This window comes from Pelophylax lessonae, assembly GCF_965119305.1.
Source record: "Pelophylax lessonae genome assembly, chromosome: 6".
In the NCBI taxonomy this organism is placed as follows: Eukaryota; Metazoa; Chordata; class Amphibia; order Anura; family Ranidae; genus Pelophylax; species Pelophylax lessonae.
In genome coordinates this window covers 74,989,144-75,003,335 of record NC_138773.1, presented here as the reverse complement: position 1 = coordinate 75,003,335, position 14,192 = coordinate 74,989,144, and the positions used below count along the sequence as shown (strand labels likewise).

The 14,192-nt window shown below is 42.3% G+C and overlaps 1 protein-coding gene across 1 annotated transcript in view; it reads right to left on the bottom strand.

The window, feature by feature from the left end:
• The window catches only part of NTN3 (netrin 3), a 165,880-nt gene that overhangs the window by 104,044 nt on the left and 47,644 nt on the right, over positions 1 to 14,192 (bottom strand). Inside the window, exon 2 of the mRNA XM_082260022.1 lies at positions 1,812 to 2,776. Coding sequence (XP_082116148.1) covers positions 1,812 to 2,757 — 946 coding nt within the window. The 5' untranslated portion in view covers positions 2,758 to 2,776. The remainder of the gene's footprint in view (positions 1 to 1,811; positions 2,777 to 14,192) is intronic.

Sequence of the window (14,192 nt, the reverse complement as noted above, 5' to 3'; positions counted from 1 at the left end):
GTGATCTCTACTAGCTTCTAGGTCCGTGCCAAGTGGCTGCCCTGCTGCTTACTGAACACAGTAAGCTTGATGGCATCATTCAGAGAACACTTTGTATTTTGTCAAATAATGTAAAAGTAAAGGATGAAGATAATTATGTTCCCACCCCACCTCTTCACATCATCCAATCAGAAAATTCTTTGCATTCATTGACAAAATGCAAACCCTTTTCTGAATGGCCATGTCCATGCCAAGCGAGTAACCTCCTGTGTTTATAATGCAGCAGGGAATAGAACCAAGAGGCTAGTGGAGATCACTGGAGGGGAGAGTAGCAGGTGGATACTACAGTAATTTCCAGATTCCAGAAGGATCCCGCAGGTATGGTCCAAGTTGGACTAATGCAACCATTTAAAACTATCAATACCTGGAAATCTTCTTTAAATCATACCTGGTGATCCTACCAACAAAATGTACCCACAGGCACTTCCTTTTATTTCGTAGGATGACAACAGTTAAACTGTGTACACACATACAGTTTTGCTTTTGTTTAAGAAGCAGCTTGAAAGAAAAAACAAAAACTGACAGATCCCCACATTAACACAAGTAATGTTGATGCAGGGATCTCTGCCACTGAGACATTGTATTCTGACAGGGGGACTCCCCCACCACCAGAATACACTGATCAGCACTTGTAGCCGAACTCTGGTTTTCCAGCACGACCATTCCAGACAGCTGTACACATAAATGTCGTCTGGTACCTGCCAAACTGGCTGATTTTCAGCCGTGTGTTGGCGGGTGGCAGGCTGCTTCACGCGTGGCCATAGACTGCAGCCACCCAACCCCCAATGTGGACTGACCTCCTGGGCAATGCAAGACCTTTGCCCAACTACTCTCCCTGATGTGTTGGTGGTAGGCTGAGATTGACCCCCTGTCCACCCTCCTGGCTGTGTAACTTCACCCCCTTCTCCCAGGGGTATCCAGACACTGGCCTATTCTTTCTCAGGCTTGGAAAACATGTGACAATAGTGACCCATGTGCCATGAGTACGTTTAAGCCTCAGAAGGCTTCTTCCTGGTATAGCTTACTTCTCCCCCCAGGGGAGAACAGGGACGAGTCCTGCTGTCTTCCTTTCTCTTTCCTTCTCCGGGTCCGAAAAGAGCTCCAAGCGTCCCTACCACCCACCTACTGGGATTCCCTCTACACCTTCCCCTTAGGGGAGGGGTCCTACTCAAAGGAGAACTTTCCCCACTCCACCTGCCTACACATGAGTACCAGGCTTTTCTCAGTTGCTCAACAGTATGTTACCCTTTCCTGCATACACCCAATTTGGATTACAAGCAGCCACAGAGTGCTGAAAGTACTGTAGTAAATGGCTTTCACCCACTTTCGCAGTTCATACTAAGGGTCTACATAACATGCACAGTGCAGGTAGTGTGGTCAAGGGAAAACTGTTTTTCCTTTTAAATAATTTGCTCTTGCTTTACTTATAGTACTCAGTCTATAAAACTATTGTTATGTGGGAGTTTTACATTAAATACTGCAAACCAGGAAGACGGAGAACTTTGTACATGTGAAACCCTTTTTTTTTTTTGCTGAACTGAAGTCAATTTAACTGAACGTACACATGGAAACCAGTCATAAATCTTTCGTTATTTGACCAGTACCAAGTAAAAGTCAGATTTATATAGAATATGACACTTTCCATTCCATCACTTATTTTAGACTACCGCAGTTTGGTAATTTATTGGATCACCATACTAATAAATCACAGTTTCCACAAAAAAATAAAGCAAATGGTTCTGGGCATACTGTCATGGCTGCCATACACTTACCCATGCACTCGTTGGCTTCACGAGCATTGGCCCTCTGCCACGGTCGATCATAGTGAAAAGCCTTGCACCGATCACATTCTGGCCCCTCTGTATTGTGTTTGCAGTCACACACAAGTTTTCCCTCTTTGTCTTTGCCACAGCGAGAAGCGTGTCCATTGCACTTACACCTGCCACCCACTTGAAACTCTCCAACTGAGTAAAAATAGCCCGGTCCATCCTCTGATACATCAGTGTCTTTATTCCCCTGAAGGTGGGGGCGACTGAAGACCACACGGATGTCGGTGGCAGTAACCCAGTCTTGCAACACAGGACTGTTATCAAAATCTTGGGCAGAAGGTCTTCCATCCAAAGTGCTAAAGGCTATAAGGCCACCAGTTAGTGGATAAAGATCAGTATGCCCATCTGTGCACAATGCTTCTTGCTCATTTTGTTTGGTAACACTGGCACGGCTAGGTTTCCCATAGAGCCGACGGCATTGGGAAGAGTAAAACTGGTAGGGTACCCATGTTTTCCCATAATCCATAGATTTGTAGATGGCCACAGACTCAGGTCGAGGAGAGCAGAATTGTAGGCTGACATAGGTCACCTCAAACTTTTTTCCCAAGGAAAGGGTTAGACTGACATTTTGAGGAGAATGGCGGGGGAAGCTTTCTGACCTCCAGCAAGTCATGTTACCAGCAGTGTTGAGGTCAGTGAGATAGGATGGTGGGTGGGCTCGCTTTGGGTCAGAGGCATCACACTGCCGGGTAGATGGACGCCCACAAGTACTGGAGGCTTGAACCTCTTTTCCAAAAGCTGCATTAACAAACTCTGGTACACAGCGACGAGGTAGGCTGTGTTCATCATAGCAAGGGTCAGGAATTGGATGCTGTTGCTGTCCAGAAAAAGCCGAAGATGCAGAACTTAGCAGCCCAGGAAAAAACGTGATGAGGAAAAGTTGAAGCATCTTCAGAAGAAACACAGCCCTGCAGCATAGGAAGAAAAACATTATTAGATCTACATACTTTTATTTTGTAAGACATAGAAGCACCAATTGAGGACGACAATATTTTTATGTGTGATTAGTAAATTATATATTTTATTGAGTCATAAAAAAAATACGGACCAAAGAAACATACTTGGCTTTGCCAAGGGTTTTCAGCCTGATATGATCAGTTACATGTTACAGGCTTTCAGAGTCATCATTATTGCTTACTTACATACCCTTAGCACTGTGGTGATATTTCAGAGTATGAGTTAATCAAATGCCCTACTTTCGCCAAAATGTTTAATTTTGTTTTGGATTGAAAAAGAGTTTGAAACTATTAGGTTTTGTATTGCTGTTCCTTTTTGATATTGACATACAAAACAAATGCAAAAGTTCCCATAGTAACTATAAACGCCCACCAATCGAGATCAGAAGTACAACTATTAGTCCTTCGACTCATGCCAGAGTGCTAGGTGTAATCCTGGAGTCTGACCTCTCCTTTCAGCCTACATCCAATCACTGCCCAAATCTTGCAGTCTCAACCTTTGTAACATATCCAAATATGCTCCTTCTTAACTAACGACTCCACTAAGCTACTAATTCACTCCCTGCTTATCTTTCGCCTTGACTATTGCAACTCCTTCCTTAATGACCTACCTGTACATAAGCTATCCACCCTTCAGTCCATCATAGATGTTGCTGCCAGACTCATCCACCTTACCAAGCGTTCCATGGCCGATAACCCTCTCTGCCGATCCCTCCATTGGCTTCCGCTCACTCAACACAGAAATGTCAAAACACTAGCACCCACCTACAAAGTTAGCCACAACTCTGCTCCATACTAAATCCCCAATCTTGTCTTAAAATACCAACCAAACTTCTTTGCTTCACCCAAGATCTCCTGCTCTCTAGCTCCATTGAAACTTCTCCAGAGCCTCACCCTTCCTCCAGAACTCCTTACATCAATCTGTCTATCTCCTACCCAACCAACCTTTAGGCAATCCCTGAAAAACCATCTCTTCAGAGAAGCCTATCTTACCTTTAACTAATAATCTGATTTTGTACTTTCTTCGTCAGCTTATCCTTAACAGGTATTATCGTTTACATTACTTGATCCTCCCTTTATACCCTCTGATCCCTCTTCCTTCAATTGAATTTTAGCTGTACGATTTCCCTTCATTTTGTAAAACACTGCACAAACCGTTGGCCCTATATATACCCTGTATGCTAATAATAAAAAATTCAGACATGCCCCTTCACTCCATTTTTAGTGGTATTTATCTTTAAAACTCACAGTTTTGATTTCTTTATCAACAAATGTTTAGTAGCTGACTCTTCGCCTATTTTGTTGCTATAATGGATAGGTTCATCTTTCCCTCTGGGAAAGCTGGGATAAGCAGAAGGAATGTACTTACTGTGGTTCCATCCTCAGGACTTAGCAGCAATGTAGGGGTTGGAGGATGGAAGCACACAGTAAGGGACACACGCATCTAACATTACCAGAAGTGTTGAATGCCAATGAGAGTGACAGAGGCTGCAATGCTAGAATGGAGCAAACATAAGAGACTAGGCTGCTGGAGAGATTAGTATACTACTTCTTAGGCAGGCAACTGGCCTTTTGTTTCGAGGCCAGTTCCCTGCCTCGAAACAGGAGAGGTTTTCATTGCCATCCTGAAAATGTTAGTAATCTGATGATTTTTTTGCTGCATCCTACGTTTCAACTAGCAAAGTCAAAATAAAGTCACAAATCGGCATACTTGTTTGGAAGTCATTGACTCAGAAAAGTCATTGGATTAGCCAGACGACTAACAATTCTGGAAGAAGAGCTCAGCAATAGCACCCTGCAAACATCCCCATCTAAAGATTTTCCTAAATCTTGTGTAAAGCAATCTTTTTTTTTTTTAAAGGCTCAACCCAGTCAGACGTGAACAATTTGCATTTAAACTGACTCAGGGGACACAGCGTGCACGCTGAAAGGCTCTACATTTCACTCAGCATTCATTTTTTTGTAGCAAGCTTGAAATAATACAAACCATTATGCTCAGCGATTCAAGCAATGCTATGTCTCTAAGCCTGTAGTAGCACCTACCCCTACACCTTGAAGTGTGAAAGGTTTGACGTTGCAGAGAATCATGTAACAAGTGGCTGCAGCCTTTCCCAGAGGTCCTGTAGGATGCTAACACTTCTTAAAATATTTTTGATTTTATATTGGATGTTGTAGAAAATGAAATTATTTCCAACTAAACTTTTGATCAAATCAGATCTACACATGCTAAGTACATAAAAAAGAAGGTGTGCAAATTCCTACAGTTCACACAGTAGACAAGGACCCTTGCTCTGTGTATGGAACCATTTGTCACTCTGCAAAGGTCCAAAAGGCCCCCTGCCGATCTGAGCTAGAGTTAATGAATTGTTAGGGAGCAAGAGCTTTGCTTATTGCAAGAGCTATAGCTCTGACTCAGAAGAAGGTGTGCTGGACCTCTGCATTGAGACCATTTCTTCTACACAGAGAACAAGGACCCTTTTCTACAGCATGCTGGCAGAGCACAGGCTTTTCTACTCTGACTGGCTCCTCCCTTCCTATACAGGAAAAGGGCATTTTTTTTTCCTTTTGTTTACGTCTTTTTTTAAATTGAAAGTCCCCCCGCCTCCCCATGCACATCAACCGCCTTAGGCAAATGGTGTGCACACTGCCCACTGTGTCTTCCGGGATATATACTTCACATACCCCAGCCTTTTATTGAAGAACAGGAGGAAGGGTGGGCGTAATATCATATCATCGAGAGGCTCGTCCTCTGAACCCAGAAGAGCCAGTGGGCCATTCTATGACATCAGAGAGAACATGACAGTGAGGGACGGAGCTGTGGCCGGGCATGAGATGATCTCATTGGGTCCAATGGATGGGCGAATGCAGATACCATCATCAGGTAAGCAGGGAAAAAAATGGGGAGTTTGGCCATAGTTCCTCTTTAAGGAGACTTCTGCCTAAGGTTGCTACCTCACATCCATGCATACACATACTAAGGCTGAGCTCCAGCATCTTCTGATGTGTGCTGGTCTTCGGCCATCTTCATTGGCTGGCATGAGATGATGTCCCTCCTACACATGTGCAAGAGTCAGTCATCCGACACACAGAGAAAGTGTTGGCAATATAAGCTAAGCTGTGCATGTGCAACTGAATTTACATGCTGGAGAAGACAGTGAGCAGGCAGGAAGGTGTATCTTATTGCATGTCTGTTCTGCAATAAAGAGCCTGTCTACTTGCTGTTTGTGACAACAGACCTTTAGCTCTGCTTTAACCTTCAAGCATGTCTTTGGAGTTTGGTAGGAAACTGGAGTACCCAGAGAAAACTCAAACAAGCACAGAGAGAACATGAAAACTCTATGCAGGTAGTGTTGTGGTTGGAATTCAAACCAATGACCCTAGTACTACAAGGCAGGTTTCTAAAGAAAGCAAACTGTAAGAATTTGTAAACCTTTTTATTGAGCATCTGGAATGTATTTAGCTAATATAAATCGAATCTGGATTTAAAGTAATTTAAGTGATCTTTCATATTTTAAAAAGTCGCAATGTTCCTCGCAAAGAAATAACAGTTTATTGACTTAAAGTAGAACTCTAGGATTTACCACCCTTTAATCTCCTCCAACCCCCAAAGTCCCCCCTGATATTTATTTTTTTAACCCCTAAGTAAGTCTTCTTGCTTGGCCAGTGACATCACCCCCCAGCTCCTTCTTTTGTGGGGCGCATGCATTCTTCCAGGACTGAGCGGTGCTCATATAATGACACTTGAAAGCCATTCAGTTCTGGAGTACTGCAAGCCCAGCCATGTGATGACGCCCGGGGAAGGGGGTGTAAAACATGGGCTGGGATGACAGGACATGGGTAGAATGACATAGTATCATTCTGCCCTAAAGAGGACAGCTGGCACTGGACCAAGGAAGAAGTCAAGGACAGCACTCCAGAACAACATAATCATAGAGGTGCTGGGAACTTCTAGACTTGCATGTGTAATCAGATGAAGAAAAACTTAATGCAAGCTCAACAGCTCTGGTGAAGTGGCTCCCACACAGAAAAGATTCCTTCGAAGGGCACCCAACAGTAGCTCAAAAAGTAGAAATATAAATAAGGGTGCCAGAAAGAGAGTTCAAGATTATTTTAATTGTTGGTAAAAAGTCATATAAAAATATTCAAAGTGTTTCGGGGGCCACACCACTCCCCCTTCATTAGAGGTGCTGGGAACTTCTAGACTTGCATGTGTAATCAGATGAAGAAAAACTTCATGCAAGCTCAACAGCTCTGGTGAAGTGGCTCCCACACAGAAAAGATTCCTTCTAAGGGCACCCAACAGTAGCTCAAAAACTAGAAATATAAAAAAGGGTGCCAGAAAGAGAGTTCAAGATTATTTTAATTGTTGGTAAAAAGTCATATAAAAATATTCAAAGTGTTTCGGGGGCCACACCACTCCCCCTTCATTAGGGCTTTACACAAAGCTTGGATGGACTTCAGAAAACAACAAAATCACAGATGTATTTTAGAACCAGTATTGAACTTTCCTCATAAAGTAACAACTTGACAGCAATTGCTGGGAAGCACTGGAGCTTGGAGAGGGTAAAAGAAGACTGGCACTATCAAGAAGAATATTGGCACCATGTGGGGGGAAGGGGTGCATAACAATCAAAGAATAAAAAAAAATCCACTTTAATTTTTTTTGCCTGGAGTTCCTCTTAAATCTGCTTTTAAAATGCAAATGTTTATCTTTTACGTTGGGCTTTCATTTCTATTTTGCACTGCACAGCTACCCCGATAGAGTTAACCATGGAGAGAAAGTTCTACCATGCTTTAAAGGGGTTAATGGTGCCAGACGTCTCTCACTCTTTCTTTTAAGAGCACATAGTTGAAAGTTTGCCCAGCTAAGATTAAAAAAATAACAGTCAAAATACTTCCAGTACAAAAACTAAACATAGTTATATATACAGAATATGATGTGAGCATTGTGCCAGAACTTCATGTTAGACCCCAGAGCTGCTGGGAACAGCCCCTCAAAGACAGATATACCCCAGAGCCATCCATCACAGCGCCTCAAAGACGGATATACCCCAGATCTACTCCTAACAGCCCCACACAGACAGATACACACCAGAGCTGGGAGGACGTCATATAAATAGGTATAATTTACAATGGGAGAAAGAGCAGGCTCAGTGGTTAAATGTGCTGGCACTACACCAAGGACACACTGGAGACTCTAGCATCGTGCCTTGTGTCAGCCTCTGGTGACCTTGGACGGCACTTTATTTACATGAATCCCTTGACGCTAAAATTAGATTGTAAGCTTTTGTGTGGCCAGGGCTAAGCTTTGTGAAAAGTGTGAGGACTTTAGAAGACTACAAAACTGGGATGGAAAAGGTTGACAGGATTGAGCTAAATTTCATACGTCAGAACTTAAAGTACACAGAGATAATAGATTTATCTGTCAGAGCTGCTTTGTATTTATATTCACGTCTTTGTTTTGTTTAGCCTATCTATGGTTTATTTCATAAGGCAGCGCAGAAATGGATCTTAGGAAAATAATTCAATTTAGATGACTATGGTCTAATGGAAAAGCAGTGTATTGTTTAAAAATGAGTTCTTGGAAGCACTAACCAATGAATACTTTCACCTACTTACCTTGCAATGGGGGACGGGCTAATAAGCAAACCAAAACTTGACACACTCGCCAAACTTTAGACTCCAGCTCATGAGTACCTGAAAACTGACAGCATTTAGACAGCATTTACATTAAAGTGTATCTAAAGCCAAGACTTTATTTTCTTTTGGATCAGTCATTCTCAGCCATGGTTCCATGGAATCCCAGGGTTTCTCCAGAGGTTGCTAAGGTTTCCTTGAGATGTGACTGAATGACTTTCCATCTAATTCCCTGCAACTTGAAAACTATTTTAGGGGTTCCTCTGAGATTAAAAGGTTGAGAAAGGCTTCTTTTGTTTTGGATCAGACATTATCACCAAGGGTTCTATGAAACCTTATGGTTCCTACAAAAAGGTTGTTATGGTTTCTTTGAGATTTCCTGTATCTGAATGACTTCCTCTCTAATCCCCCGAGACCTGAAAATTATTTAAGGGGTTCCCTTGAGGGTAATAGGTTGAGAAAGGCTTTTTTTGAAAGGCTTGTTTTTTGATCAGTCATTATCAGGCGGCATTCTATGAAACCTTAGGGTTCTACCAAAGGTTGTTGGGGTTTCCTTGAGATGTGGCTGAATGACCTCCCATATAATTCCCAGAGACCTGAAAATTATTCTAGGATTCCTCTGAGGATAAAAGGTTTAGAAAGGCTTATTTTGTTTTTGATCATCAGTCATTATCGGGCGGCATTCTATGAAACCTTAGGGTTCCACCAAAGGTTGTTAGGGTTTCCTTGAGATGTGGCTGAATGACCTCCCATATAATTCCCAGAGACCTGAAAAATTATTCTAGGATTCCACTGAGTATAAAAGGTTTAGAAAGGCTTATTTTGTTTTGGATCAGACATTATCACCAAGGGTTCTATGAAACCTTATGGTTCCTACAAAAAGGGTTGTTATGGTTTCCTTGAGATGTATCTGAATGACTTCCTTTCTAATTCCCAGAGACCTAAAAATTATTTAAGGGGTTCCCTTGAGGCTAATAGGTTGAGAAAGGCTTTTTTTGAAAGGCTTGTTTTTTGATCAGTCATTATCAGGCGGCATTCTATGAAACCTTAGGGTTCCACCAATGGTTGTTAGGGTTTCCTTGAGATGTGACTGAATGACCTCCCATATAATTCCCAGAGACCTGAAAATTATTCTAGGACAGTGATGGCAAACCTTTGTGAGCGATACAAAACCAACTTATTTTTTTCAAAGTGCCAACACTGCAATTAATAACAGCCACAGATAATGGCCGCAAGGCCCTCTCACCAATCCTAGCGACACAGCAACACTTCCGCCGAACAGATGCCCACTCACTCTCGGATTCCCGTGGCAAGGCCCACAACTAGCACTGCAGGGGGATATCTTCGCAGCCTCTCTGTCCCCTGGCTCAGTGTGCTGCTCCAGTCTTTCTCACAATCTAAATCTCTTTCTCTCTCCTCATAGTCTTCAAAGGACTAAATGTCCCATGGTGCACTTGTCAACCTCCTCATTGGTGCTTGGCTGCAGCCAATGGGGAGGCAGGAGGAATCAGAGTGGGCGGCGATCTCTGCAAGCGCCGCTCTGTCCCTGTCCAGCGCTGCTTGACAGAAGGGGGGCGAGCGGTTCCCCCCCTTGCGCTGCTACCGTGCAGGGGGAGGGAGGATTAGAAAGCCCAGGCATCAACGGCGACAGCTTCCCAGTATAGCTGGTGTGCCCACAGAGAGGGTCCTGCGTGCCAGCTGTGGCACGCGTGCCATAGGTTCGCCATCAGTGTTCTAGGATTCCTCTGAGGATAAAAGTTTTAGAAAGGTTTATTTTGTTTTTGATCAGTCATAATCGGGCGGGGTTCTATAAAACATTATGGTTCCTGCCAAGGTTGTTAAGGGTTCCTTGAGATGTGGCTGATTGACCTTCCACCTGATGGTGCCTGCATAGTTTCTAGGTCAACTCTACTTGGCAAAACCAACAGCACGACACAATTATTCCATGTAGTTGTCTATAAGGGTGGAACTATTTCTACTGACCAACAATGTATAGGGCATTTCCCTATTGACCCCTGAAGAATTGGTTTTAGTAAGGGTTCCACAAGACCTGAAAATTATCTTAGGAGATCCAATGAGGTTAAAAGGTTGAGAAAGGTTTATTTTGTTGTAGATCAGCCATCCTTAATTAGGGTTCCTCTAGAGTTTGGTAGGGGTTCCTTCATGTTTGACATCTACTTCCATCTACAGGCAGTCCCCGGGTTACATAAAAGATTGGTTTTGTAGGTTTGTTCTTAAACCTCCTCTTATGTTAGAATTCCGTTACTATCCATGATGTTAGGGTCAGTTTTGACCCGTGTTTTAAATCAGCCATAAAATACCCTCTGAATAATTATTTATCATCAAATTTGTTTCTTACCTCTTGGTTACCTTGTTAGGCTTCTTTATCCTTGAAAAGATTGGTTTTAATATTTTTGGTGTGACCCCTAGACCTTTCTTTTGATAGCATACCTCTCATTGTCAAATTTAAAAAATGGTAAAATAAAGTCAGCAACTCTGAAATGTATTTGTCCTATGTTTCTTCACTTTATTTAGAGAAGCAGACAAGCAGGAAAAGAGATAGGCCCCTCCCTAACTACAGCTCACAGGGTTGAGAGGTGATTGGCTGTCACTTTTACTAAGCAGAGAGAGTGTTTATGATTTCAGTTTTGGCACTTATTAGTGTCCTAAAATCCTATATTATAACTGGGTCAGAATTGACCCTAACACCATGAACGTCTTAATTTTCACCACAGTATTTTATAATTTAGTGAAAAGGATTATTTTTCTATTACATTGTTTAAATAGAGGTTCCTGACAAAGTAAAAAAATCTTGATGCAATAAACAAATTTATGTGATACTTATAGACATTCAAAACCTGAAAACGGGTCAGTTTTGACCCTAACACAAGAGGAGGGTTAAGTTAAATCTGTAAGTTGGAACAGGTACATTTTTGTTAAGTGTAACTCCAGCCAAAAAAAATATTTGTTTTTTTTATGGCATAGGGAAAGGTTAACACCCCTGTAACATTTGTTTTGCTGCCTGTGCCCCTATTCAGAAGATTCTAACTCACTTTCTGTCCCTGAGACAAATGGATTTTGAAAATTATAGGTTGGCTCCTCAACATGGATCCTTTTTCCCATGATGACTTTTACAGGAGTGAATTTCCCTTCCTAGGGGCTGATTTCCCTCACTTTCTGTTGTCTCCCTCCGTTTGTAAGTATGGCCCGATGTTTGTAACTCGGGAACTGCCTGTAATGGTGCCTGCGTAGTTCCAGGACCAACAACACCTGGCAAAGCCAGAATCAAGACCCAATTATCTTTTTAGCTGTCTGTGGCATTCTGGCCATCACTGTAGGAGTTACATTCTTCCTACTGACCACCAATCTATGGGGAATTTTCCCTATTGGCCCCTGATGAAGTGATTTTAATAAGGGTTCCCTAAGACTTGAAAATGAGTTTAGAGGCTATTCTGAGGGGGTTTTTTTTGGATCAGTCATTTTCAGCTATGGTTCAAGGAAACCTCACAGTTCCTCAAAAGGTTGTTAGGGGTTCCTTGAGATGTGGCTGATTGACCTCCCATCTGATGATGCCTGCACAGTTCCCGGGTAAACTCTACTTGGCAAAACTATCAGCATGAAGCAATTATCTTTTTATGTGTATAAGGTTTGCATTCTCAACATTAATGTAAGGGTTGCATTCTTCCTACTGACCACCAGCTTACAGAGGATTTCCCTATCGACCCCTGAGAACAAGGTTTAGTAAGGGTCCCCAAAGACCTGAAGATTATTTTAGGGGTTCCGATGAGGTAAAAGGTAGAGAAAGGCTTATTTTGTGGATCAGCCATCTTCAACTAGGGTTCTTCTAGAGATCGGTAGGGGTTCCTTTCTGGTTAACGTCTAATTCCATCTAATGGTGCCTGCAAAGTTCCAGGACCAACAACACACGTCAAAGTCAGCATTAAGCTTCCAATGGGGATACATTTTCTGATGACACCTGTCTCAGAGGGAATTTTCTTCTTTGAATATATTTCCTATCACTTTCTGTTGCTTTTAAAGAACAAGAAGTGATGGAAAATCTCCCTATGGGACACATATGGCAAAAAAACTTATAGGGGTTTTACCCTTCCCTACTATACGCAAAATGTAAAAATAGTTGACTTAGATACACTTCAAGTGAAGACTACTGAACGTTAAATAAAATGTGGCAAGCGCTGGATATCTGGAAATGTCATAGTGAATTTAAAGCTGAACTCCATCCTTATCTTCAGTCTTGCACAGTAGTACAGGGTTCTCTACTATACTGAAAATGATTACTCTGATTTCACTGCATACTCTGAGCTTTTCACAGTGTACATTAGAAACTGCAATAGAGCCTGTTTTATTTCCATGTTGGAGGACATCCAGCACCATCTCCCTGCCTTACTGTCCCTGCCTTGCCCATTAGATTTCAGTTCTTTCAATCATGGAGGCTCAGCATTACATGCAGGCATTACCTAGGGTAGTCTGCATGCAACAATCTGCCTAGGAATGTCTACTCTCCTCTCCTGCCCATAAATCCATTTTGATATTTGCATAACTAATCCAAAGAGCCAGCCCACTACTTGCATCAAGGAAGATGAGTACTAAGGCCACCCTGCTGGCCACTCTCACTAGCCATGATCTGCTTGTATTTCATATTCCTGATATGTGCCTGCTGCACCATGTACTTGTATGAAAAAGTATCCTCTTCTATCTGTATTGCTTCCTTTGTATGGAATCCCTGGTGTTTCTGCCAGTTTCTCAGCTTTTCTATTAAAAAATGACCACACTAGGCATGAGAGCAAAGCATGGTCAGTTCTCTAGCTGTGCTGGGAACTCAGTGTGCTCTTTTCCAATGATTAGACTTGTCCTGACATGCCCCTGCACAGCCAATCACTGGGAAGTTTGATGTCCTGCTGTTTCACCTTCCCCCCCCCCCTGGCTCTCTTCTCAGCTGCATAAAGAGCTTAGAGAGTATGTGATTACTTAAAAAATGGGAAAAGGGGCATTTATAATGTTTTTTTATATATCTATATACACATGTTTGCCTTTCATTTCTATTTAAAAACTGAATAGGTTGTTTTACAAGGTGAGGGTTCACAAATACTTTAATATGTTGATGAGGTGGGGGTATTGGGGAGGTGGAAAGAAAAACCAGGGAAGGCGAAATGCAAGCAGAATTAGGCTCCATTCACACTACCGCGACTTGTCAGGCGACAAGTCGCGGTCCGTCGCGTTCCATGCAGTGCTACAGGACCCGTTCTAATAGGAGCGACACAAGTCGCTCCAACTTAGAAAAAGGGTCCTGTACTACTTCGGGGCGACCTCGGAGCAACTTGCATAGACTTCCATTATATGAAGTCCGTGCAAGTCGCGGTGCACAGCGGTGCACGCGACTTCACAGGTTGCCCCCCGAAGTCGTGCCGCTTCAGTGTGAACCGGCACTAAACTGATTTTGAAAGGTAACGTCTTTTCTTGTGGTTTGTATCTACTCTACAACACATATTTCCTCACAAGTGACACGTCTTTCAGAATTTGTCACCAGATATAATTCTTTCTAAAAACAAAAAATCCCTAATAACATTTGAATGACCTATGCTATTATAAAATACTTTTATGTTTTATGGACTTTAAGGTTATTGTGACTAATCAATACCATTAAATGGATCATTTAAATCACAGTAATTAAAAATGAAGTAACATAATAGAGTAACATAATGGGGGTGTAATA